Source organism: Salvelinus fontinalis, chromosome 39 (assembly GCF_029448725.1).
Source record: "Salvelinus fontinalis isolate EN_2023a chromosome 39, ASM2944872v1, whole genome shotgun sequence".
NCBI classification, from domain to species: domain Eukaryota; kingdom Metazoa; phylum Chordata; class Actinopteri; order Salmoniformes; family Salmonidae; genus Salvelinus; species Salvelinus fontinalis.
Window position 1 is genome coordinate 19648558 of NC_074703.1, and position 26204 is coordinate 19674761.

The 26204-nt window shown below is 43.9% G+C and overlaps 1 protein-coding gene across 11 annotated transcripts in view; it reads left to right on the forward strand.

Moving 5' to 3' along the window:
* LOC129838326 (kinesin-like protein KIF21A) overlaps positions 1-18049 on the forward strand; it is a 39459-nt gene extending 21410 nt beyond the window's left edge. Inside the window, exons 9-35 of one of the 11 annotated variants that reach the window (XM_055905245.1) lie at positions 32-221; positions 364-427; positions 552-755; positions 1461-1505; positions 1987-2047; positions 2146-2263; positions 2495-2683; positions 2811-2840; positions 3204-3403; positions 3545-3652; positions 3760-3828; positions 3989-4137; positions 7405-7549; positions 11948-12142; positions 12275-12376; positions 12621-12786; positions 13063-13083; positions 13824-13887; positions 14316-14367; positions 14556-14761; positions 15064-15261; positions 15448-15584; positions 15831-16005; positions 16181-16339; positions 16580-16868; positions 17150-17349; positions 17591-18049. In XM_055905245.1, the coding sequence (XP_055761220.1) occupies positions 32-221; positions 364-427; positions 552-755; positions 1461-1505; positions 1987-2047; positions 2146-2263; positions 2495-2683; positions 2811-2840; positions 3204-3403; positions 3545-3652; positions 3760-3828; positions 3989-4137; positions 7405-7549; positions 11948-12142; positions 12275-12376; positions 12621-12786; positions 13063-13083; positions 13824-13887; positions 14316-14367; positions 14556-14761; positions 15064-15261; positions 15448-15584; positions 15831-16005; positions 16181-16339; positions 16580-16868; positions 17150-17349; positions 17591-17648 (3594 nt within the window). In that variant the 3' untranslated portion in view covers positions 17649-18049. The remainder of the gene's footprint in view (positions 1-31; positions 222-363; positions 428-551; positions 756-1460; positions 1506-1986; positions 2048-2145; positions 2264-2494; positions 2684-2810; positions 2841-3203; positions 3404-3544; positions 3653-3759; positions 3829-3988; positions 4138-7404; positions 7550-11947; positions 12143-12274; positions 12377-12620; positions 12787-13062; positions 13084-13823; positions 13888-14315; positions 14368-14555; positions 14762-15063; positions 15262-15447; positions 15585-15830; positions 16006-16180; positions 16340-16579; positions 16869-17149; positions 17350-17590) is intronic. The other 10 variants (XM_055905246.1, XM_055905247.1, XM_055905248.1 and 7 more) reach the window with 10 other exon arrangements.
* Positions 18050-26204: the final 8155 nt, after the last annotated feature.

Below are 26204 nucleotides of genomic sequence, written 5' to 3' on the forward strand. Positions count from 1 at the left end.
ATAGTCCTCTGGTCTCTCTCTCTGGTCTCAGGGCAAGCGTATGGTGGGGGAGGACGGCATGGAGAGCATCAACGACATGGTCCATGAGAACAGCATGCTGCAGACCGAGAACAGTAACCTGAGGATCAGGGTCAAGGCCATGCAGGAGACCATTGACGCTCAGAGGGCCAGACTCACACAGTACCTCAGTGACCAGGCCAACCAGGTCCTGGCCAAAGTGGGTGTGTACTGGGACAGGAATAATGGGCCTCATTCACACTGCGCTAAAGATGATTCAAAATCCAGGCTAGTGGGATAGGAAGTGCTCCATTAAAGTCTATGGAAAAAGTGCTGAAAATGCCCTCGTGTTCGATTATCTTTCAGGTGAGGGGAATGAGGAAATTGGACATATGATCCAGAACTACATCAAAGAAATCGAGGAGCTCAGGTATGATGCATGACGTGTCTCTTACATGTACAGTGTGATGTGGCGTTGAGTATTGTGACATTTGGTTTTGATGTTGTTGGGAGACCCACCAACACTTTTCTGACTGTTGGTTTTGTGTCTGCAGAGCCAAGCTCCTGGAGAGTGAGGCAGTGAATGAGAACCTCCGTAAAACCCTGTCCCGTGCCAACACACGTTCCTCTCTGTACGGGGGTGGGGGCTCCTTCTCCCCAGCCCAACTCGCCCCGGAGAGAGAGGCCTCTGACATCATCGAAATGGCCAAGAAAGATCTGGAGAAACTCAAGAAGAAAGAGAGGAAGAAAAAGAAGAGGTAGGAGTTGTTGTTTTTTTCCTTCATACCTTCGATATTGCACTCATTCCACGTTCCTGTCCTGATGTACGTTTCACATACATGCCATGAAACCGATTGCATTATGTTTGTTACAATTTGTAACTCTCTATGTCCAAACGTGTGGATGAAACAATAGGGAGAATGGGTTGACTTTGATGGTAGACCTTGAGTCTGACAGTGATATGCTTGGAGGTGGCTAGAGATGGGGTGGGTGAGGGGGAGAGGTGGTACTGGGGAGGGAAGGGGGGGAGGATTAGACAGGGGGTGTGGGGAGATTACAGAGGCGAGGGAATTGGTTTCCGTTGTTGTCCCAGGGTGTTTTGAGTAATTTGTTCTGGCACCCAGCCTTTCCCCTTAAGCAGTTACCTGTTCCCTCTCTAATGTCTATCTAATACCCCATATATGAGGATGGGTTTATATAACAGGCCCAGTCATGTTCAGATGTACCTGTACTGTGCAACTAGTCTCTCTCTTTCTCTGTGGTTTAATACACATTTGATAAACAACATAGCAGATAAATGGCTTGGTACACATCAACAAGCCAATAGAAGACAACCAGCGCCAAATCCTCGAAGGTTAACCTGTTCTTCTTTGCTACCCTCTTTTCTGCTCTCTGGTTCACTCCCTTCCACCGCCAACCTCTCTCTCCAACTGTCTCCCCCATTCTCCTCCCCTACTCTGAAGACTGCAGCGGCTCGAGGAGAGTCACCACGAGGTTGGGCTTGCCAGGTTTGCTATGCCCCTCTCTCCCCCCTCTCTAACCCCCTTTCCTCCCTCTCTCCCCCATCTCTCTAACTCCCTTCTTCCTGCCTCTCTAACTCAGCTTTTACACCTGCAGGTAGTTGCCACACCTGGAGGAAAACCCACTTGTAATCTCTCCCCTTTTCTTCTTACCCCTCTCCCCCTTTCTGCATTGTTGAGACCCTTAAGCTAAAGAAGTGAACTAAAAGATTCAGCCATGACGCAACCACATAATGTCAATCAAGCGTTCACTAACATCTACTTCAAGGATGATTCTAACAACCGAATGATTTGGGTTCTGTTTGAATCGTGATTCTAACCTAAAAATGCATTTTTACAGTATGCAGAGAAATCAAGGTAGTGAGTTGCTGTATGATAATGCTGTATGGTACTGCTCCCTGATAGTCTAGTGACCTGATGTCTTGTGTTTGCGGTCAATGGCTCCCTAAACCTCTGGTTCTGTCCTCAGTGTGGTCCAGGAGGAGGTACCAGACAACGAACAGGAACGAGGCAACGACGAGGCTGAGGGGGTACGTCTAAGAATGTCCTTAATTGGCATATTTAAGTCAGTGTGTGTGTGCCGTGTGTGTGTTCTTTGTACTCACGTCGTGTAAATGTGTGTGAACAGGATGACCACGTCAGTGACCATGAGGAAGGAGAGGAGCTGGAGGGAGAAGACGAGGAGTACGAGATGGAGGGTGAGGAGAGCTCGGACGAGTCAGACTCTGAAGAACTGGATGAGAAAGGTAAAACTCTCTCACACACACCCACACACACACATCCAAATGTGCTTTTACACTGTCATAAAGAATGCCTTGCATCTTTGGTCCTGGAGGGCCGTGTAGAGTGTGTCCAGGGTCTAACACCCCTTATTCATTCCCCATGATTAGATTATTCTGTTATTTTAATAAAAGAATAGTGAATATGTCAATGAAGCGTGTCTCACATAGCTCGTTCTGTGTGTGTTCTCTGAACAGAGAACTTCCAGGCGGACCTGGCCAACATCACGTGTGAGATCGCCATCAAGCAGAAGCTGATAGACGAGCTGGAGAACAGCCAGCGCCGCCTGCACACGCTCAAGCAGCAGTACGAACAGAAACTCATGATGCTGCAGAGCAAGATCAGGGACACACAGCTGGAGAGGGACAAGGTGCTGCACAACATGGGTACGTATATGAGAGAAAGAGACGCGCACAGGATGTGAGGCCATGTATCGTGGTCACAACATCGGTACAGCAGAGGCGCACAGGATTATGGTGACAGATTAATGAAGGGTTGCATTTACTTGTTTAGGTGCTATGTGCTATGCCGCTACATCTCAGAGTGAGTGTATTACGGAGTTATATAACTAACATATAACTAACTCTATCTAACTAATCCTGTCCACCACCAATGACATCATACCTGTACATAACATCTTAATGTATTTTGTATAAGTCTCTCTGTCATGATTTGTTATTTTACACACCATAAAGTGTGTGTTTAAACCCCTTACTTCTAGAGGGCCGTCGTATTCTGTAAATCACTTTGTGACTGTGACAACTGTTTGCTTTAAAAAGGCTAACATTTTAATGACTGATTTGATTGATATTCCATTGTGGCTGTGCTGAGCTGTGTCGGTTGAACTGAACTGTGTTGTGTTGTTTCCACCGTGCCTGTGCTTAGCCGAGTTAGTTGTGTCCGCAGGCTCGGTGGAGACGTGCACGGAGGAGAAGGCTAAGAAGATTAAGTTAGAATATGAGAAGAAGCTGAGCTCTATGAACAAGGAGATGCAGAAGCTGCAGTCAGCCCAGAAGGAACACGCACGCCTCCTCAAGAACCAATCGCAGTACGAGAAGCAGCTCAAGAAACTCAACCAGGATGTGGCTGAGATGAAGAAAACAAAGGTCAAGAGAAAATTGTGGATAGAAGGGTGGATGGGTGGTAGGGTGGGTGGGTGGTTAGTTGGAGGAATGGGTGGATTGATGGATGGATGGATGTGTTGACTCATTGATTGATTGACATGTACATGGTGGGTGTTGCGCTAGGTGGGTCTGATGCGTCAGATGAAGGAGGTGCAGGAGAAAAACAGAGCATCAGAGTGCCGACGCAACAGAGAGATCGCTACTCTGAAGAAGGACCAGCGCAAACATGAGGTAACGTTACAGGCAGGAAACAAAGTGTGTTGTGAAGTTGTGTGTTAGCCTGTGACAAAGTTCAATTCAATTGAATTCTATTGATATAATGTGCCTGTCACTTACAGCACCAACTGAGGCAGCTGGAGGCTCAGAAGAGGCAGCAGGACCTGATACTGCGCAGGAAGAATGAGGAGGTAAGATACACTGGGTCATGTTCAGTGTGACAAACTGTAGCAAAACGTTTTGCAATGGAAAACAAAACATCTTTGTACTTTTTGGACAGGTTCAGGTAGTATCTCTGTTTCAAAACATTTTCACCCTACTGAACATGGCCCTGCTTTCCTCCTGTGCTAGGTGACAGCTCTGAGGAGGCAGGTGAGGCCAACTTCAGGGAAGGTGAACAGAAAGGTGAGCCTACCGGAGCCCCTCCAGGACCCTTCTCACCGCAGCATCCTAGGGAGACCTCACTCTGCTGGGGCAGCAGGCCCCAATGGCACCGCAAGGTACTACCAGCAGGACTGATGGTGTGAGTGTGTGTGTGCATGTGCTTGTGCGTGCGTTTGCCCGTGTACATAGGCATGATGTGTTTGTTAACCAAATAGCTACAGATACAAAATAAAAATTACATAAAGAACAATGTATCAAAATAAACCTCAACATACTTGTATGTTGTAATGTATTTAATAAAAATACATGTATTTTGTATTTTAAAATGCAAGCAGCCGGCCCGAAAAGCAACAACATTCTGGAGGTGTGTTGTGTCATTGTCCTGTTGAAAAACAAATGATAGTCCCACTAAGTGCAAACCAGATGGGATGGTGTATCGCTGCAGAATGCTGTGGTAGCCATGCCGGTTAAGTAAATCACAGAAAGTGTCACCAAGAAAGAACCCACCCACTATCACACCTCCTCCTCCATGCTTTACAGTGGGAAATACACATGCAGAGATCATCCGTTCACCCACACCGCGTTGGAACCAAAAATCTCTCATTTGGACTCCAGACCAAAAGACAAATTTCCATCAATCTAATGTCCATTGCTTGTGTTTCTTGGCCCAAGCATGTCTCTTCTTCTTATTGGTGTACTTTAGTAGTGGTTTCTTTGCAGCAATTCGACCATGAAGGTCTGATTCACACAGTCTCCTCTGAACAGTTGATGTTGAGATGTGTCTGTTACTTGAACTCTATGAAGCATTTATTTGGGCTGCAATTTCTGAGGCTGGTAACTCTACTGAACTTTTCCTCTGCAGCAGAGGTAACTCTGGGTCTTCCTTTCCTGTGGCGGTCCTCATGAGAACCAGTTTCATCATAGCGCTTCATGGTTTTTGCGACTGCACTAGAAGAAACTTTCAAAGTTCTTAACATTTTCTGGATTGACTGACCTTCATGTCTTAAAGTAGTGATGGACTGTCGTTTTGTCTTTGCTAATTTGAGATGTTCTTGCCATAATATGGACTTGGTCTTTTACCAAATAGGGCTATCTTCTGTATACCACCCCTACCTTGTCACACACAACTGATTGTCTCAAACGCATTTAGAAGGAAAGAAATTACACAAATTAACTTTTAAGAAGGCCCACCTGTTAATTGAAATGCATTCCAGGTGACTGCCTCATGAAGCTGGTTGAGAGAATGCCAAGAGTGTGCAAAGCGGTCATCAAGGCAAAGGGTGGCTATTTGAAGAATCTCAAATGTAAAATATTTTGTTTAACACTTGTTTGATTACTACATGGTTCCATATGTGTTATTTCATAGTTTTAATGCCTTCACTATTATTCTACAATGTAGAAAATAGTAAAAAGAAGGAAAAACCCTTGAATGTGTACATCATTTAGCAGACTCTCTTATCCAGAGCAAGCCGACACATTTCTCACCTAGTAGACTCGGGGATTCGAACTGGCCCAACACTCTTAACCGCTAGGCTACCTGCCATTCATTTAGCAGATGATTTTATCATATCATACTACTATCAGACTTCTGATACTGTTGTAACGTTGTGAGGAATGTTATATCAAATCAGTTCTCTGTGTAATTATTATTACGTGATTAAACTAATCATGTAACCATTAATTAGCTAAGAATTCGGGGCACCACTGGAAAATGTTGTTACTATTTGCTGAATTTAACTCTCTTCAGATATTTTCATATCTTATCGATTACAGTCACTTATTATTGTATTATTACCTCATCAGTCATTCTGAACGTCGTAATTTCTTGTAGTCTGCACGAACCCTACTTTTTTGATGAATCGGTGATACACAAATTGGCTCAATTATTTATTTACTAACTAATTAAACAATTACAGAACACAAATACCCACTGACATTATACAGTAAATAGTCTCTAGAAGACTAACAAAACAGGACAGTTTGGTTATAACAGGGTGGCGAATTCAGAGAGATGAGGAGGGAGGAAGGGAGACAAAGGAGTTATTCTATCGGACATTGGGAAGCTACGCTCACGAAAATAAAAAATCTTAAGCACTCTAATAACCGCTCATTTGGAAAAAGAGTGCAATTTATGTATTTGTGATTGAGCTGTCCTTGATCGTCCAAATCCTTTGGTCACGGAGGTGTTGGGTGTACGACTCTGGTTCAGCCACCAAAGATCACCATGTCCTTAGGTAGAGCTCCTGGTCGTGGTGGTGGTAAGAATGGATACTTCGACGTACCCTGTACAGTAGTTCTCAGAGTTGATATCGTTAGAATGCTTCAGAGGTTGCCGGTGTTCTCGTCCTAGGCTACGTACGTTTCCAGCTGCAGACGGATTAACGCGACATCTAGGATTTGCTTCTTCTGTAGTGATCAATAGTTTCAAATCCCATTTCTATCTTTTCAAAAGTATTCTGATACCTAATCATTAATTTCATACAACATTCCGATGCAAACCTCATAATTGAGAAGTGAAGACAAACAGAGGTACAGTTATGTGGTTCTATCACCTTTCACGATGTCACAACATCACAAAGAATTCGACATGAGGGTTCTTTGTCTCCACTGAACATAACCTCTAATTATAAAATATAATTATTGTTTAATTCTCCAATTTTGGGGAGGAAGGCGTTTTGGCGGGAGAATGTCCTTTGTTCTGCTAAGGTCTCTCCCTCCATATTGCTTGGCAAGGGAAGGTATTTACGACCATCATGAAACTGGTCAACAGCCTCGGGGGGGGGGGGGGGGGGGGGGGGGTTATTCAGACATTTGCCTAACCGGCACCTCCAATCTCCATCTCAGGCCTTGCAAGTCATGACAATACCAATGGAGGGCGAAAGGGGACACACATAATGTGTACCACAATAACATAATTATAATTTTTTATTGTATTTTGAAAATACAAATTACAGTATTTAGAAAATACAAAATACATTGGAGTGTAGTTCAACCCAGTGTAATTAAAATGTCAAAATATGGTCATTAAAATATGTATTTCAAATATATGTAACAGAAATACTGCCCATCTCTTTCTGTGCCAAGCCAAGTTATCGTTACTCACTGTGTTTTCCTTCCTTGTGTTATTATTTGTTCTATATTTTCTCTCTGCATTGTTGGGAGGGGCCCGTAAATAAGCATTTCACTGTTAGTCTACACCTGTTGTTTACGAAGCATGTGACAAATATATGTACCGGTAGTGTATATATTTATGTTTTGTGTGCATGAAAGGACTCCTACTCTAGTTGAAACGGGACAACAATAAATTCCTCACCTAGTCTTTGTTTTTCAGTAATATATTGGCCCGTACTGTACAATGATCTCTGTTGAATTCCATTTATCAGGAAGTACCCGGTGAGGATGGGGAGCGTCTACACCACCAGGACAGCTCGGGCTAAATGGCAGTCTCTGGAGAGACGCATCACTGACATCATCATGCAGAGGCTGACCATCTCGAACATGGAGGCTGATATGAACCGCCTCCTCAAGGTAAAATAAACCCACTGTAGTTTTACTGTATTACTACTGTATTACTACCAGTTCTACTGTATTCTGGTACTACTGTACCAGTTCTACTGTATTCCTATCAGACTGATGCCAACATGATTCTATGTCAGTGGAAAAAGGCAAAAACCGTCAGGGGAGTATATACAGACTTATCATTGTTGCCGTTTTGGCTACCCACTTAGAATTAAGGGTGACTCGAGGAACCCTGGAGATTCTCAAGGAACCATTGCAGTCAATGGGTTCATATTTGCACCATTGGTTAGTTGAGTAGTTCTTGAATTAACCTTTAATGATTCAACTTAGCAAAGGTTCCTGGGGGAACCTTTTTGTCGGCATGTGTAGAGCACTTGGAATTTATTTCGCTGCTGGATGTATTGTGCTGCCAAACTCAGAAGAAGATGAACGTTGCGTTTTCGCCGATGGCTTTATGGGATAGCAAGCAACTTGTAAACAATTACCCATTCCTAAGTACTATTTTAATACCAATGTTGAATAATACTGTCAAGCCTCCTGTTTTAATTCCAAAAAGTTTCTTGTGATGGTAATGCCATTTGTTTTTGATGATACTTATTAGGTGTTGGCTTAGGTTGCTAGCTAGCTACAGTATCTTTAACCTAGCCAACACTTTAAAAAATGCTTGGTCGCATTGGGTCACTAAGTTGGGTTGTTTTCTTTAAAAAGAGCCAGGTTGGGTTGTTGATGCTGGGTTATTGATGCTGGGTTATAGAGATGAGAAGACTGCAGAGTGTGGCTTAGTAAGGGTGATGTTTCAGATAGTTCTATTTGGCCACCCGTGGGAAGAAACATCATTTCCGTTCATCTTTTCTGTTGTTTTGTCATCACATGTTAAAGTTGAACACTGATCGTTTTGTAGCTTCAACTAGGTTTACACACGTGTGTGAGTTCCTCACGAGCATATAGACGGGTTGGTTGTTTTGTAACAAAACCAGTGCGTACGCAACTATGCGGCAAAACAGATGGGGTTGTTGTTGACAACATGTCAACTACCTTTAGTCTCCAAAGTTTATTGAAAACAAAAATAAATGTGTCTAATGAGCACTTGTTGTCTCTCAAACACATAGTTACAGTTGTTGGTTAGCTAGCTAGTGAATTTTAGCAACGTTAGCGTAGACGTGACATCAGTCGAAACACCTAAAAACAAGACATCAAGAACAAAGTAAAACGAGCTGAAACAAGTAGTCTATGATTTCCTACATGGTGGCTATCTTGCCATCCAGAGTCACAACAACACACCGTCTTCTGCCCCATTGAAGCGTGCGCGTTGTTTTCATGACGTTGTAGCCCGTCTATATGCACATCCTAATGTTGGAATAGTTACTACTTTATTACTACTTTGTTATAGTTGCTTTCGGGTGACTGTCATGGCTCTACAGTGCCTTCAGAAAGTATTCACTAAAGTATTGATTAAATTTAGATTTTGTATTACTGATCTATACGCAATACCCTATAATGTCAAAGTGGAATTATGTTTTCAGAAAGGCTTACAAATTCATTAAAAAAAATCAAAGCTGAGGCCTCCCGAGTGGCACAACGGTCTAAGGCACTACATACTCAGGTTCAATCCCGGGCTGTATCACAACTGGCCGAGATTGGGACTCCCATAGGGCGGTCCGGGTTAGGGGAGGGTTTGGCCAGGGAGGCTTTACTTGGCTCATCGTGCTCTAGCGACTCCTTGTGGCGGGCCCGGGCACTTGTAGGCTGACCACTGGTGTCAGGTGAACGGTGTTTCCGACAATACATTGGTGTGGTTGGCTTCTGGGTTAAGCAGGCAGGTGTTTGGCGGGTCATGTTTCGAGGGACGCATGACTTGAACTTCACCTCCCGAGCCCGTTGGGGAGTTGCAGCGATGAGACCAGATTGAAAAAGGGGATAAAAATGAAAAGCTAAAATGTCTTGAGTCAATAAATATTCAACCCTTTTGTTATGGCAAGCCTACAATTCAGGAGTAAATATTTGCTTAACAAGTCACGTAATAAGTTGCATGGACTCACTCTTTGGGCAATAATAGTGTTTAACATTATTTTTAAATGACTACCCCATCTCTGTACCCCACTCATACTATTATTTGTAAGGTCCCTCAGTCTAGCAGTGAATTTCAAGTACAGATTCAACCACAAAGACCAGGGAGGTTTTTCCCAATGGTTCGCAAAGAATGGCACCTATTGGGAGATGGGTAAAGAAAAAACACCTCAGCAATTTCACCAAGAGGCCAATAGAGATTTTAAAATAGTTAGAGTTTAATGGCTGTGAGAGGAGATAACTGAGGATGGATCAACAACATTGTAGTTACTCCACAAAACTAACATATATGACAGAGTGAAAATAAGGAAGCCTGTACAGAATAAAAGTATTCCAAAACATGCATCGTTTTTGCAATAAGGCACTAAAGTAACACTGCGAAAAATGTGGCTGCAATAACGGAGCTGTGAGTTGAGAAGCAGGTGCATGTGAAACGTTTAATATAAACAACAAAAACACGCCGGTACAAAAGAACAATACCAACTGGTGAGAAAACATAAGGGAGTGGCATATAAAGGGGAGGAAATGATGAAGGTAATGAAGTCCAGGTGTGAATCACAATGATTAACAGGTGCGTGTAATGATGAGTGCCGGGTGTGCGTAATGATGAATCCCAGGACCGGTGGTTAGTAGTCTGGCGATGTCGTACGCCGGAGGGGAGGAGCAGGAGAAGATGTGACAGTGGCAAAGAAATTAACTTTTTGTCTTAAATACAAAGCGTTATGTTTGGGGCAAATCCAGCAATGCACATTACTGAGTACTACTTTTCATATTTTCAAGCATGGTGGTGGCTGCATCATGTTATGGGTATGCTTGTCATCGGCAGAGACTAGGGAGTTTTTGGGGGATAAAATAAATGGAATAGAGCTAAGCACAGGCAAAATCCTAAAGGAAATATTGGTTCAGTCTGCTCTCCAACAGACACTGGGAGACAAATACACCGTTCAGCAGGAGAACAACTTTAAATACAAGGCCAAATATACACTGGAGTTGCTTATCAAGACAACACTGAATGTTCCTGAGTTGTCTAGTTACAATTTTGACTTAAATCGGCTTGAACATCTATGGCAAGACTTGAAAATGGCTGTCTAGCAATGATCAACAAGCAAGTTGAATGAGCTTGAAGAATTTTTAAAATAACGATGGGCAAATATTGTCAAATCCAGGTGTGCAAAGCTCTTAGAGACTTACCCAGAAAAACTGACAACTGTAATCGCTGCCAAAGTTAATCTAGCATGTATTGACTCAGGGGGTTGAATGCTTATCTAATCAAGATATATCAGTGTTTTATTTTCCATTTATGAAATGTTTTAAGATAAATTTTTTATCTAAACAAAATACTCAAAAGACAATTAAATCCATTTTAATCCCACTTTGTAACATAACAAAATGTGAAAAAAAGTCAAGGCGTGTGAATACTTTCTGAAAGCACCGTATGTAATCAGAAATGTTAATATTATATTCAGAGGGATCACTCCAGATCCAAGGCAAAATTCAACGTTTGTGCAGGTCCCCAGGACATCAGGAGGTGGCATCAAAACCAACCACTCGATAAAAGGAAAAAAAGGTCTGGAAAAGACTGGGATTGAACACGCTGTCTACGGAGCCGGAGGCTTAGACTACTCCGCCATCTGTCTACAATGATTTAGCAAGTCCATTCGGAATGAATGCCTAAAGTTTTAAGCCTATCCCCAACCTTAACCCTTAACTTAACCAGTCCGAATTAATGCCTAAACTGTTTCTATGTGCCTTAATTTACCACATTTGTCACAGATCATCAGGAGATTAAGTCAGTTTACTCATCAAAAATAGACGTTGGTCGAAGGGCATAAAGTCAGACTGTGATATCTTGTTGTTATATTAGAATATGTAATATGCATAAACATTTCAGGAACATTTCACTTTGTTGTGTACAAACTTTATATGATGAACAGGAATGCCATTTACTCTTACAGGTGGCCAAAAATAAATATCTGAAAGCCACTCCTCCAATAAGCCACGTCTCCAATCTTCTATATTATTAAAAAGGTAAAGAAACGTATCCGTCCCATCACAAAAACGTTCCGGTTTGAATCTTTACACAGGCAGCCCAGTATCAGCGTATAAGTGTCAATCTGTGACACTTATGCGAAAAGATATGGCTCATGTCACAGGGGTTCCTCGAAGAACCTTTTCAGAGGGGTTCCTCAAGGAACCTTCGTGACCTGGAAAAGGTTCCCCCTGTGTGTCAATTTTTAGAATCCCCGAAAGGTTCCTCCAAGCTCCTTTACTTCTAAGATTGTTAGAGCAGTTTTATTACAACTCTCGTCTCTCTACCTCCCTCCCTGCTTCTTCTTACAGCAACGCGAGGACCTGACCAAGCGAAGGGAGAAGGTGTCTCGTAAGAGGGAGAAGATCGCCACAGAGGGGGCCGACACGGACCGAAGCATCCAGTCTTTGAACGAGGAGACGGACGCCCTGGCGGCCAACATCGACTACGTCAACGACAGCATCGCTGACTGCCAGGCTAACATCATGCAGATGGAGGAGGCGAAGGTTAGCTGACGCAAACACGCACATTTTCTTCAGGAAGTTGACCCCTTCTGGTTATTAGTACAGCTGATGCCAGCACACACTTTTTTCTTCATAACTGTTATTATGACTGACTGTGATGTTGTCGGGATGCAGGAGGAGGGAGACACAGTGGACGTTACCGCGGTGATCAGCTCCTGTAACCTATCAGAAGCCCGCTTCCTGCTTGATCACTTCCTGCACATGGCCATCAACAAGGTGACCACAGTACACCTGTCCCTACTGAGTTCTCTCTACCTTTCGATTAAGCGGCATTTAGGCTATTGTAAATCTACCAACTTTATGATTTTTTTTTTAAACACTTAGTTTATTATAGAGTTAAACATACGTGTCTGCTGTTCTGTGGGCTGAGTGTCACAACACTCTGTTGATGTCAGTGTGGAATTTACGTGTGTCTGTCATGTATGTAATGTATGATTTTACTGGTACGTGCATCTTCCAGGGTCTACAGGCGGCCCAGAAGGATTCCCAGGTGAAGATGATGGAGGGTAGGCTGAAGCAGACAGAGATCAATAGCGCCACTCAGAACCAGCTGCTGTTCCACATGCTGAAGGAGAAAGCCGAACTCAACCCTGAGCTGGACGCTCTGCTGGGCAACGCACTGCAAGGTATAGATGGCTCAGTGGTATAAACACACTGCTTTTCAGTTCATCATTTTTTTGGTTACACTTTATTTTACAGTCCACTGTGTTAACTGACATTCACAACATATCTCCAATATTGTTTTTCTTTCGGGTTCAGTAAAACATGTACCATTACGTATTCTAGTAAAATACACACTGAAACGGGACTGTAAAATAAAGTGTCTCCATTCTTTTAGCTTTTGTTTGACTTTGATTTCTTTGTTTTTTTCCCCCCTGTTTGTTCACCCTGAATTCAAACAGAGATAGGTTACCTAGTGGTGGGTAAGTAACAGACACCAGACTGACTGGTCCCAGAGACCATGGGTCTCCCCTAAAGCCCCTCCTCCCTCTAAAACTCCCCTTTAAGACTAACCTGAGAACGTAACTTTGCCATGAGGTGCATGAGGTGGTATGTTGCCCCCTGTCCCCAACTTCCCTGTCTGACCCTTCCCATCCTCTTTGTGGATGTCTAGCTTTCTCCTGTTCAGCTGACTCATTCAGGACGATCTGAAAATGAAGAATTAGCAATAGCTTAAACCCTGACCCCCACGCAAACCTGACGTTCAGGCCTTAACTAGAGTACTACTCCAACTACAACCTTTACTAAGTTACCCACCATAAAATGAAAATGTCAGATACATCATACTAATATACAGTATAGTATACTATACTATTGACCTCCTTCTGACCCCTGATGCATTTAACCTGACCTCTGAACTTTGAACCTTGTACAGAGCTCTTTGAATTCAAACTATTGTTTTGCTGCTGCTGCAGCATTAGTTTGAAAACAATGTATGCATTTGTTTTCTTTGTGATATCCAGACTGTAAATTGACTTTGAAAATGGTCATCCTCCAACAGTTTAAGATAGTAAAGTAACACAAGTTTAGTGCTAGTAATGGGATATTTGAAAACATGCTGTGAAGCCATAACTCCCACATGTCCGACCATGCAGTAACTGAGGCACGTTGTGTATCTGAGGGCCCAGTGTAACAAGGTGTACTGTATGGTTCTGTCCTCAAGCAGAGAATGAAGATGACAGCAGTAGTGATGAGTCCTCTACCGCCAGCCCAGCCACAGAGGGAAGGTAAAAAAACATTTGACTCAGACAAGACAATGAGGATATTAAATATTGAATTTCATCACTTAAAGCTGGAATCCTTAATGGTGAAACTGCCACATCCGTTTGCGATGTTACAAAAACAAAGAAGTTACTGCAAACAACGAACACAGTTTTTTCCCCCTTTGGACATCATTGTACGCGCAATAGAACAGCAGAATATGGACTGCGTTTTGTGAACAATAACAATGGCTGTGGGTTGGACAGTGGCGCTGTTTCTCCTACTGCGGATTCCATCTTTCATGTATGATTATACTTTATTGGGGTAGTCCGTCAACACGCTGTCAATAGACTATGAGTAACATCATTGTAAATAAGAGTTTGTTCTTAGCTGACTTGTTAAGTAAAGATTAAATAAAATAAACATGTAAATTGCCCCTCTGTCTCTGTTTCAGTTCGTTGACCTCTGACCTCCTCAAGCTGTGTGGAGAGGCCAAACCTAGGAAGGTACAGTCATCTACCGTACTTCACACGCAAAGCATTTCTCTAAACACCATTTTAATGACATTTTCATAAAGTCTCAAATAAAGTAGTTACTGATAAGCACTTTGAGATAAATGCTATTTTCAAAACACTCTTTATGAATGGTTATGTTATTGATTGATTGATTGATTGGATCCATCCCAATACCACAGGCACGCAGAAGGACAACCACCCAGATGGAGCTGCTCTATGCTGGTAGTGGTGAATTTGACTCCCCTACAGGGGACTTCTCTGCACCCCTGCTACCCCCGACAGAGGCCCAGGAAGGGACAGGGGACATGGGGACAGTAGCAGGATATCTCGGGGACAGGGAACTCACTGTGTCCACCTCAGCACTGTCCACAAGGATAGCTGGACTGTAAGTCCTTATTTTTCGTCAAATGTCTTTGGGTTTAGTTTTTAGAACTATAGTACAGGAAATACAGTGAGATACCTGTGGAGTAAATCCTTACGTACTGTACGAGAATTTGATCGGTCAGGCTTCACATCTTAACAGTGTCATTGTTGGAAAAAAAGGGCATCAGCACGAAAAGGATAGAATGTTTAACTTGACCCAGAATGCATTGTAACCTTCCGTGATGTATGTGACTTCAGCTGACCATCCAGGGATATCACTTCAACTGTTCATGTCGCTGGTCTGTCTGTCTCGGTGTTGTGTAGATCTGGAGCTGAGAGGAGATCACTGGAACGCTCGCCTCTAACACGCAGGAGGATGCTAGAGAAGGGAGGACAACCCCCCTTAGGCGTCAAGGAACACACACCTATGGACCCCAAGGGTCACCCAGCGAGAGAGACAAAGTCGCACATACCCACGCCCACAGCCACAGAGAAGACCAAAATCGCAGACACCAAACCAACGTAGGAGCCACACCACTTCACAATGTTTGCCACAAATGTCATGTTCGTATGACGTCACCATGGTCATAGTTGTACCCACTTCTGGTGCTTCACTCGGGGGTTCCCTTGCACCCCCCCCCACAGTTTGGGAACCACTGTCCTAACAGACTTAATACATTGTCTTTTGTCCCTGTTATCCTGTTATAGAGGGGTGGTCAACCCTGTGTCATCCCCTAAGATCAGCCATGCTGCCAGACTACAGTGTGTCTATGTGGCTGAGGGACACACCAAACCTGTCATGTGTGTCGACTGCACTGATGACCTGCTCTTCACTGGCTCTAAAGGTACAGCTCTCTAGTTCTATAATGTTCGGAAACAAAAAAACAACCCTTGACCTCTAAACCATGACCCCTAGAGACTTCTCACACCTGAAAGGCTCAGATGAGTGTAAGTCATATTATTTGGTATTAGCTTCATCTAGCTTTCTGGTGTGGTTGATGGTGTTTCTGCCGTATTGAACACTCATCGTTAACCCCTAACCATTGACTTCGAACCCCTGTTTGTGTGTGTGTGTGTGTGTGTGTTGTCAGATCGTACGTGTAAGGTGTGGAACCTGGTGACTGGTCAAGAGATCATGTCTCTGGGAGATCATCCCAGCAGTGTGGTGTCTGTTAGATACTGTTCCAGCCTGGTCTTCACTGTCTCCACCGCTTACATCAAGGTCTGGGACATCCGAGACTCCGCCAAGTGCATACGCACACTCACGTGAGTAAATATATATACAAACACCAAGAGAGATTTGCTACTTGAAAGAAGTACTTTTACACAATGTCATTCCCATGGACATGGTATTGACTGTGTGTGTGTGTGTGTGTGTGTGTGTGTGTGTGTGTGTGTGTGTGTGTGTGTGTGTGTGTGTGTGTGTGTGTGTGTGTCGAAGGTCGTCGGGCCAGGTGAGTACAGGGGACAGCTGTGTGTCTCTCAGGTCCCTGTCCATCCCTCCAGGAGAGAACCAGATCAACCAGATTTCTCTGAACCCTACGGGATCCTACCTCTACTCCGCCTCTGGCAACTCAGTCCGCATGTGGGACCTCAGGAAGTAAGAATGAAGAGTAGTTGAACATCTTGTTGAGTTTAAGTAAGGACTGGAGGTGGCACAAAATGAAGATAAAAGGAGAGGAATTGTGTACACTTAAACAGGCACAGGTGCTGAATGTAGAGTGAAGTAAAGATAGATAGTGAATGCTGAGTCATTTCTCCCAAGTATGATCTTTAGTTGTACCGAAGACTCCTAGATCTGAACTCTTCCTGACCCTTGAACCCTGACCTTATGCTCTAGGTTTGTGTCTACTGGGAAGCTGACGGGTCACCTGGGTCCGGTCTTGTGTCTGACCGTCGACCAGTTGAGCAACGGTCAAGACATGGTCCTAACGGGGTCCAAGGACCACACCCTGAAGATGTTTGAGGTGACTGAGGGTGTCCAGGGCAGCATTGTGTCCTGTCACAACTTTGATCCGCCACACCAGGAGGGTATAGTCTCTCTGGCTGTTCAGGGGGACAGCCTCTACAGCAGCTCCAGAGACTACTGCATCAAGAAGTGGGACCTGTCCCGGAAACGACTAGTACAGGTGAGACCTACTGGACACTAGCTGTATATACTGTACTGCTAGTACCTGAAAGAAGACAAGGCTCTCAAAAACATACAATGAGCTGATAGCTGTGATTTTCACATTGCAATGTTGCTTTGTAAGCATCAAGTCTTGTTCTGTTGAATTGTTTTTGCTAGCTGCAACATTATCATCATTGCAAGACCAGTAGTGGTAGTAAACAAAATGTATTGTCCCAAGCAGTTATTTTTCAACAGTTTGTAGCCCTGTTTTGACCTAGTACGTACTTGCTTCCCCCACAGCAGGTGGCGATTGCCCACTCTGACTGGGTAAGTGCGCTGGGTGTGATGCCAGGGTGCCCGGTAGTGCTGAGTGCAGACAGGGGAGGTCTGCTGAAACTGTGGCACGCTGATACCCTGGCACCGCTCGGGGACCTGAGGGGACACGACAGCCCTGTGAACGGACTGGCTACCAACAGCAGCCAGCTATTCACTGCCTCAGAGTGAGTTTAACGCCTAACCCTAACATGACCCTTGATGTCAGGCAAACCTGACCATAACCCCTACCTTCAGAGAATATATCTCCTACCTTTGACCATGATCCAGATCATAACCTGACCCTAACCCTTCTGAGTAAATCAACCCACTGTTACTATAATAACAAAGTTTAACCTAAGAGAGAGATAATCAAACCTCTGATACGCATGTTGATCCAGTGATGTCATGTTCTCTCTTGTGTGACAGTGACCGGACAGTGAAGATTTGGCAAGCAAAGGGTTCTTTGGAGGAAGGGATCCATTGACACTGAGAAGGAGACCTCCGGACTGTGACTCGACACGGCGCTGTGGACCTACTAGATCACTCTGGATCTACTACAGCCCTAGGGATCTATTGCTGCCTGCTGGATCTACTACTCAATCTATTTACTGCTGCTCTGCACAATGATCCATGGATGGAGGACCTCCAAGCGGGTCACACTTCCGCTACAGTGCGTGGAATCATCTCTCTGTGTCAGGAGGGGGGGGGGGGGGGGTCTTCTAAATAAGGCCCCTATGGAGGTTGGTCTTCAGCTCCTACTGCCTAACCCTATGGGAGACTCATATAGTCTCAGTGGGGAATAGGGATGTCTCAGTGGGGAATAGGGATATCTCAGTGGGGGAATAGGGATGTCTCAGTGGGGGAATAGGGATGTCTCAGTGGGGGAATAGGGATGTCTCAGTGGGGGAATAGGGATGTCTCAGTGGGGGAATAGGGATGTCTCAGTGGGGGAATAGGGATGTCTCAGTGGGGGAATAGGGATGTCTCAGTGGGGGAATAGGGATGTCTCAGTGGGGGAATAGGGATGTCTCAGTGGGGAATAGGGATGTCTCAGTGGGGGAATAGGGGTGTCTCAGTGGGGGAATAGGGGTGTCTCAGTGGGGGAATAGGGGTGTCTCAATGGGGGAATAGGGGTGTCTCAGTGGGGGAATAGGGGTGTCTCAGTGGGGGAATAGGGGTGTCTCAGTGGGGGAATAGGGGTGTCTCAGTGGGGGAATAGGGATGTCTCAGTGGGGGAATAGGGATGTCTCAGTGGGGGAATAGGGGTGTCTCAGTGGGGGAATAGGGATGTCTCAGTGGGGGAATAGGGATGTCTCAGTGGGGGAATAGGGGTGTCTCAGTGGGGAATAGGGATGTCTCAGTGGGGGAATAGGGATGTCTCAGTGGGGAATAGGGATATCTCAGTGGGGGAATAGGGGTGTCTCAGTGGGGGAATAGGGGTGTCTCAGTGGGGAATAGGGATGTCTCAGTGGGGAATAGGGGTGTCTCAGTGGGGGAATAGGGGTGTCTCAGTGGGGAATAGGGATGACTCAGTGGGGGAATAGGGATGTCTCAGTGGGGGAATAGGGGTGTCTCAGTGGGGGAATAGGGGTGTCTCAGTGGGGGAATAGGGATGTCTCAGTGGGGGAATAGGGATGTCTCAGTGGGGGAATAGGGGTGTCTCAGTGGGGGAATAGGGATGTCTCAGTGGGGAAATAGGGATGTCTCAGTGGGGAATAGCACAGTGAACTAGTGGTGTGGGACGGTGTAGCTGATCTCTGCTACAGAAACAAAGTTCAAGGAGGGTGTGTCGTCATCATACCACAAATGCGATTGTGGAGGTTCATCTCAACCCGAATTCAAGTGTTGCTTTTTTCATGCAGATTGTGTGCGACCAAATGACCAACCTTCTCTGTGATAGTCAACGGGCTGTGCTGAGTACCTTGAGCCAACACATTCCGTTTTACTTGCCTGTGTACAGTACGGTACCTCTGCGGTGGTCTTACTCTCTTTGTATCGTACAAGTACATTCAAACCTCAAACTACAAAAATGGCCTGTCAAAATGTTTGCATTTATGTGTGTTTTCATGGTGGCTTTGAAACCTCCTAAGTTCCGATCTTCCATTTCATGTTGTATCCAATGGCCTTCTTCAATCATTTCAGAGCCCAAGTAAAGTGAGGTTACCTGTGCACAGGCGTATGCCCTTTCTTAAATCACCTCAAAGTTTATTGGTTGTATACACGGATTTGCAGTGCATTAATACCTAGTAGTAAAAAACATCTAAGTTAGTTTTCCTGTGCCCACGTACGCCCTTCCCCAAATCTGATTCAGGAACGAGCTGAACAGAATATAACAAAACTCTAGACGTGTGTGTTATTATCAGTGCCTGTCAATCTTATACTGTAGATAGTACAGTATCACAACGTAATCTGTGTGGACTAGCCCAGGATCCCGAGATTGGGATGACATATGACCACATCTTTATGGAAATAAGAATCCGTCTCTCTTCCTCGTGGACATCTGCCGCCTTTCTAGTGATTCTAATGTCAGATGAGGTGTGGAAATAAATTGCATCTGTCAAAAATAACATGGACTGTTATATCTTTCAACGTGGAGATGTGTGTTGCCCTGGTGCCACCGATTGGTGGCAGTATAATACAGTATCACATTAGGAAACATGACACGGTTTCAAAACAGAGTTTCACTAACTTTGGTGCCGGAGATTTGTTTTCCTTCCTCCTGTTCTTCGGTAGGTATTCAGTCCGTAGCAGTTTTTAATTTGTTGCAGGAAAACGATTCTATCTCCTTGACAGGTGTTCTTCCTTTTGTAGTAAATTCCTGATCGCCTAGGTGGGATTGCAAATGTTCATAAACGCATGCAAAGCAACCTGCTTTCTAAACGGATATATTTGGTTGGGTCTTTTGCTCATTTGTTCGCAGCAAAGATGAAAACATTGCAAGAATTCCATAAAGGCAGAATATAGGCAAATATCATAGTTCCAAGGTACAAACGGTGAGCATGGTAAGAACTATACAATATGCTCTCCATACCTGTGAATTCCCACTTCCTACATGTCACCTGTGTGCCTACCTACAGTATGCATGTGACCAGCGACCCTTGACCCAACATATGTGGGCTCACCATGGGTCACTGGTCACGTAGGCACACAGGTGACCAACATTGTATACATTTATTGAGGGTGAACTACGATGCCATCCTTATTTTTCCCATTAGCTTCTTTCTCCTTTTGATAGCACTGCAGGTGGAATCATCATGTTCCTTTACTTAGCTCCATACATCCCCTGAAGAAGAGAAGTGATGGGAATGAATCAGCATTTAACGTACAACAATTGGAGCATCAGAGTTTCCTGTGTACAATAAGAACAGAACTGTACCACGGACTATGTCCATGTCTTAACACTGTTCCACACACCACAAGCTACTGTATATTTAATACAATGTGGTCCAGCCATATTGAGTTAAGTCGGTGTTCCTAAAACAACCAGGATTCCTACTGCACTGCCAGCACAATCTGACATCGTTTATTGGTCTCATCAACGCATTATTTCTCTATCAACGATTATTTCCATTTTAAACCGCTGAACATCAGAGTTCTAGAAACGACCAGGATTCTTAATGCACTGTCAGCATATTCTGATAAGGTTTCTTGGTCTGTTCGCTGTTTCTCAGATATCTAACATTCTTTATTCCAAGATAACACCAGGACCCAGACGGTATTCTTACAGTTTCATAGTAAATCAATGTACAGACCGACCTCGGTAACAGCTATGTGGGATAAGAGTTCCTGTCTGGGGCTATTTTTAGCTCAATCTATATGGGTTTGACAGGGGGGGTTCTGTCATAGGGATTATGTGACTGGATACATTCATCCAATCTCTCTTGGTGTGTGTGTGTGCGTGTGTGTGTGTGTGTGTGAGAGAGAGATCATATTGACCCAGTGAATCATTGCTTGAATCACCTCTTCAGTGTCTGTAGATATTTCTACAATACTCTTTATTTCCCTGTTGAGTCACAGGTCGTGTAATTTGGCTTTGGAATAAAGGGTTGACCAAGGTAAGATAGCTCGGTTAGACTGAGAAACAGTGAGAAGGTCAATACCACATATAACAATGCTTACCTCACATACAGGGAATAATGTTCCATTTCAGACACAGCCAGAGTGAGTTTCCTGGCATCTGCTGGGGGAGGATCAAGAGGATGGTGGGGGGATGGAGCGAGGGACAAGAAGAATAGGGGAAGAAATGTCAGGGAGATATTCTTCCCCTCAGTACACAGGTTATGATAAGGTGCATTTTATTTATTACCTAAGGGCATTTCCATCGAAAAGGACCCATGAGCACCAATATGTGAAGTTCATAGAAGTATACCAAATTGGTTGTCAAATGAAAGAGTCTATGTTTTGGGGAAATGAAGGCATAGATACATTTTTCAACCATTTTCCATCTTAAAAATGTGGCATAATTAAAGGCTTTGATTTGTGGATAAACAGATGGAAAAGGGGTCTTAGAAAACACCTACCAGAAAAAGTCTTAAAGGGTATTAGAAATACATCAAAAACACAATAATGTCGATGTATAGACCCCTGCCAACTAATATCAACCCTTATATTTAGTATTGGAGAAATTGTTTACCTTGTGTAAGTTGAAGAAATATTGTCTTGTGCCTTGTAATTCCGTTACCAAAAACCCTCATACTTATCTTGAATATATTTTCTAATTTCTCTCCCTCATGAGAAGGGAGGATAATGAAAGTTCACAGAAGTAACAAGCAATGGTAGACTTACCAATTAATTAAAGTGATTTTACTGATATCAATTTTGTTTATGAATTATTAAGTTATTAAAACTCGTCATTCGGGTTATTAAATTGGTAACGGAATTACCCCAAAAAATCACTAACGAAATGACTGAAGCTGAATTCGCTACAGTGGGAAATCATAATAGTCAAAAACCAGTTGGGTCAGCCGCTATTGACCTCCCTTCCACTGACATGTTCAGCTCATAGTGTCTCCTGCTGTTGACCTCCCTTCCACTGACATGTTCAGCTCATAGTGTCTCCTGCTATTGACCTCCCTTCCACTGACATGTTCAGCTCATAGTGTCTCCTGCTATTGACCTCCCTTCCACTGTCATGTTCAGCTCATAGTGTCTCCTGCTGTTGACCTCCCTTCCACTGACATGTTCAGCTCATAGTGTCTCCTGCTATTGACCTCCCTTCCACTGACATGTTCAGCTCATAGTGTCTCCTGCTATTGACCTCCCTTCCACTGACATGTTCAGCTCATAGTGTCTCCTGCTATTGACCTCCCTTCCACTGACATGTTCAGCTCATAGTGTCTCCTGCTATTGACCTCCCTTCCACTGTCATGTTCAGCTCATAATTGATATTTTTTTTCTCTTTCAAATTTAACTAGGCAAGAACAAATGACGGCCTACCGGGGAACAGTGGCTTAACTGCCTTGTTCAGGGGCAGAACGACAGCTGTTTACCTTGTCAGCTCGGGGATTCGATCCAGAAACCTTTCTGTTACTGACCCAACACTCTAACCACTAGGCTACCTGCCGCCTCAAGTAATGTCCAGTCAATGTCACCTCTTCTAGCTCTTACTGACACCTACCCATGAGTCCCCTCTCTTTCCATTTACTTTAACCAGCATCCTCACCTGCTGAGCACTGACCAACACTGGACATCCATAGACGTTAAAAAGTAGTTGAAATTTGATCAGTCCACCCTGGCATTGATGTTACTGTCCACAGACGGACATGACAGGATCAAATCTGAACCTATTATAGACATGTGTTTCACAAGTTTGGATAGCACAGTACAGCATACATTACAGTAAGTAGAGTACAGTTCAATACAGTACAATACAATACAGTACAGTACAGTGAGCCGAGCACAGTAGAGTACTGTCCAATACAATACAGTACAGTAAAGAAAAGTAGAGTATAGTATAGAACTCTACTGTACTGTACTGTACTGAACTCTACTCTACCCTGCTGTATTGTACTGCAATGTACTCTACTGTGCTCTGCTGTATTGTACTGCAATGTACTCTACTGTGCTCTGCTGTATTGTACTCCAATGTACTATACTGTGCTCTGCTGTATTGTACTCCAATGTACTATACTGTGCTCTGCTGTATTGTACTCCAATGTACTATACTGTGCTCTGCTGTGCCTCACTGTGATGTTCAAACTTGTAAAACATGAGGAGAATGACAATCATACCCATAATTATGCATTTCTATGTAGTACAGATCAGGGATTTAATTTTGTTACCGTAATTCTGCTACCGGGTGTAAATACAGTTCACTTACTGTAGTTCAAACTCAAGCTGTCATGTCATAACTTTTGGAAAACGTGGTCACATCAAACCTGAGGGAGATTTTACCGTAATTCCGTTACCAAAGTTTCCATCTGCACAGTTCTTCCACTAAATTAGTTTATGTAAATTTTTCAGTGGAAATGGTTAAAAGTAGTCCTTGTGCATAAAGTTGTATGGTTTGTTAAACTTTGAAATCAATGTTTTTTGTTTGGCATAAAACATTTTTTTTAAACGAGTCTGTAATTCCGTTACCGTGGAATTGCCCATATACCTTGCAGTGGGCTCACTATCTTTAACACATTGACCTGTTACAGCTGAGTGGGCAGCTGATATTATAGGCTGTTTTATAGAGAGGCTGTTTTATTATATTCAATCAGCTCTGTAGGGATGTGTAGGAGGGCACTCAATACAAGTGGGGGTATATTACTTCTGGTCCCGAGAGTGCAGGTATGTTGCCATACATAAACACCACTAAATAGAGTGAAATAGGCCTACTGTATAAAACATTAGAGGATACAGAGGCATGGATTTCCACATGGAATTATTTTTCTTTTAACCTGTGGGGTCATGCATTAAATAGGCTGTTGTGTTACTTTCACCCGGACTCCTCACGCCTATGAGTGAAAATGGATGCTGTTTCATGTTTTATGGATATGTTTATACACTAGTGTATACTCTGTCTCTCTCGTTCTCTCTCTCTCTCTGTGTGTGTGTGTGTAGTTTCATGTGTGTGCGTCCATGTATGTGCGCATTTGCGTCATGACTGTGTGTTTTGTGTGTGCGTGCATGTGACACCATGACCAAAACGGACGCGCGCCATCGTGCGCAAATTGATTTTGTCCCCCACACCAAAAGCGATCACGACACACAGGTTGAAATATCAAAACAAACTCTGAACCAATTATATTAAAGCATTAAACATTTATGGCAATTTAGCAAGCTAGCTTGCAGTTGCTAGCAAAGTTGTCATATTTAGCTAGCTTGCTGTTGCTAGCTAATTTGTCCTGGCATATAAACGTTGAGTTGTTATTTTACCTGAAATGCACAAGGTCCTCTACTCCGACAATTAATCCATACATAAAATGGTCAACCGAATAGTTTCTAGTCATCTCTTCTCCTTACGGGCTTTTTTTCTTTGGAATTTATATGACGATTGGCATCTAACTTTTATAGGTGTATTACCACTACCGACTGACCTCAGTTCATCTTTCAATCACCCACGAGCTTATAAACAATGAGGAGATGGCACGTGGGTATCTGCTTCTATAAACCAATGAGAAGATGGGAGAGGCAGGACTTGCACCGCGTTCAGCGTCACAAATAGAACTGACTTCTATTTTTGCACTTGGCAACGCAGACGCTCGTTGGCGCATGCGAGTAGTCTGGGTGCAATGATTGAATAACATGTATGTGCACATTTATTTTGCAACGCGAGCGGTGTGGTCAGCATGTGAGTGTACATATTTCAAATGATCTTTTTGGGCATCACTTACAGTAACTCTTTGATGATTGCTGGCTGGTTGCCTAAAGGTGTGGTAATGGTTTCTCTCACCAGCTAGCGAAGGGTCTGTGTGTGAGCCATATTTGTAGTGGGAGGCTTTAAGACCTATTACACACAGGCTCTATCATAATCATGTATGTTATTATAAGTCATGACATGGTCAGGGTTAGCCTAACTCCTATTTGATGACTTGTTTCAAGTGTCCTTACTGTAGGTCTCTTATGAATGTCTGTTATGATTGTAGCCTACTTATCAGATGGGCATCTGTGACATTATTTTGTGCAAGGCGCACATTCCAGCTCCCAGCGCATGTAGGTGACGCTTACTGTTAGCCTATGAAGTGACATCTATGGGGGGTGATTCATGCCATAATTAAGCCTCGTGAAGCTACTGATACCTCTCACCTACATTTACATTTACATTTAAGTCATTTAGCAGACGCTCTTATCCAGAGCGACTTACAAATTGGTGCATTCACCTTATGACATCCAGTGGAACAGCCACTTTACAACCGTGCATCTAAATCTTTTAAGGGGGGGGGGGTCAGAAGGATTACTTTATCCTATCCTAGGTATTCCTTAAAGAGGTGGGGTTTCAGGTGTCTCCGGAAGGTGGTGATTGACTCCGCTGTCCTGGCGTCGTGAGGGAGTTTGTTCCACCATTGGGGGGCCAGAGCAGCGAACAGTTTTGACTGGGCTGAGCGGGAACTGTACTTCCTCAGTGGTAGGGAGGCGAGCAGGCCAGAGGTGGATGAACGCAGTGCCTTTGTTTGGGTGTAGGGCCTGATCAGAGCCTGGAGGTACTGAGGTGCCGTTCCCCTCGCAGCTCCGTAGGCAAGCAACATGGTCTTGTAGCGGATGCGAGCTTCAACTGGAAGCCAGTGGAGAGAGCGGAGGAGCGGGGTGACGTGAGAAGAGACCTAGTCACGTAATGTCTTCCTACCGCCATAAAATACCGCCATGAATTAACATGGACTGTCGACGGAGACAAGTTTGTTTCTAAGGCGTAAAACTGCCGACGTGTTCACGTGACACATACACGTCATGTATACGTCTTGTTCACGTCATGTTCACGTCGTGCTCACGTCATGTTCACGTCGCGTAACATGTTACTGACACTAACCATTGCGATTAATGTTATTTACCATCTTCTGCTTTTTATGAATAAACAGGCATGAGACACTCACACACACATTAATGTTACTTACCTTAC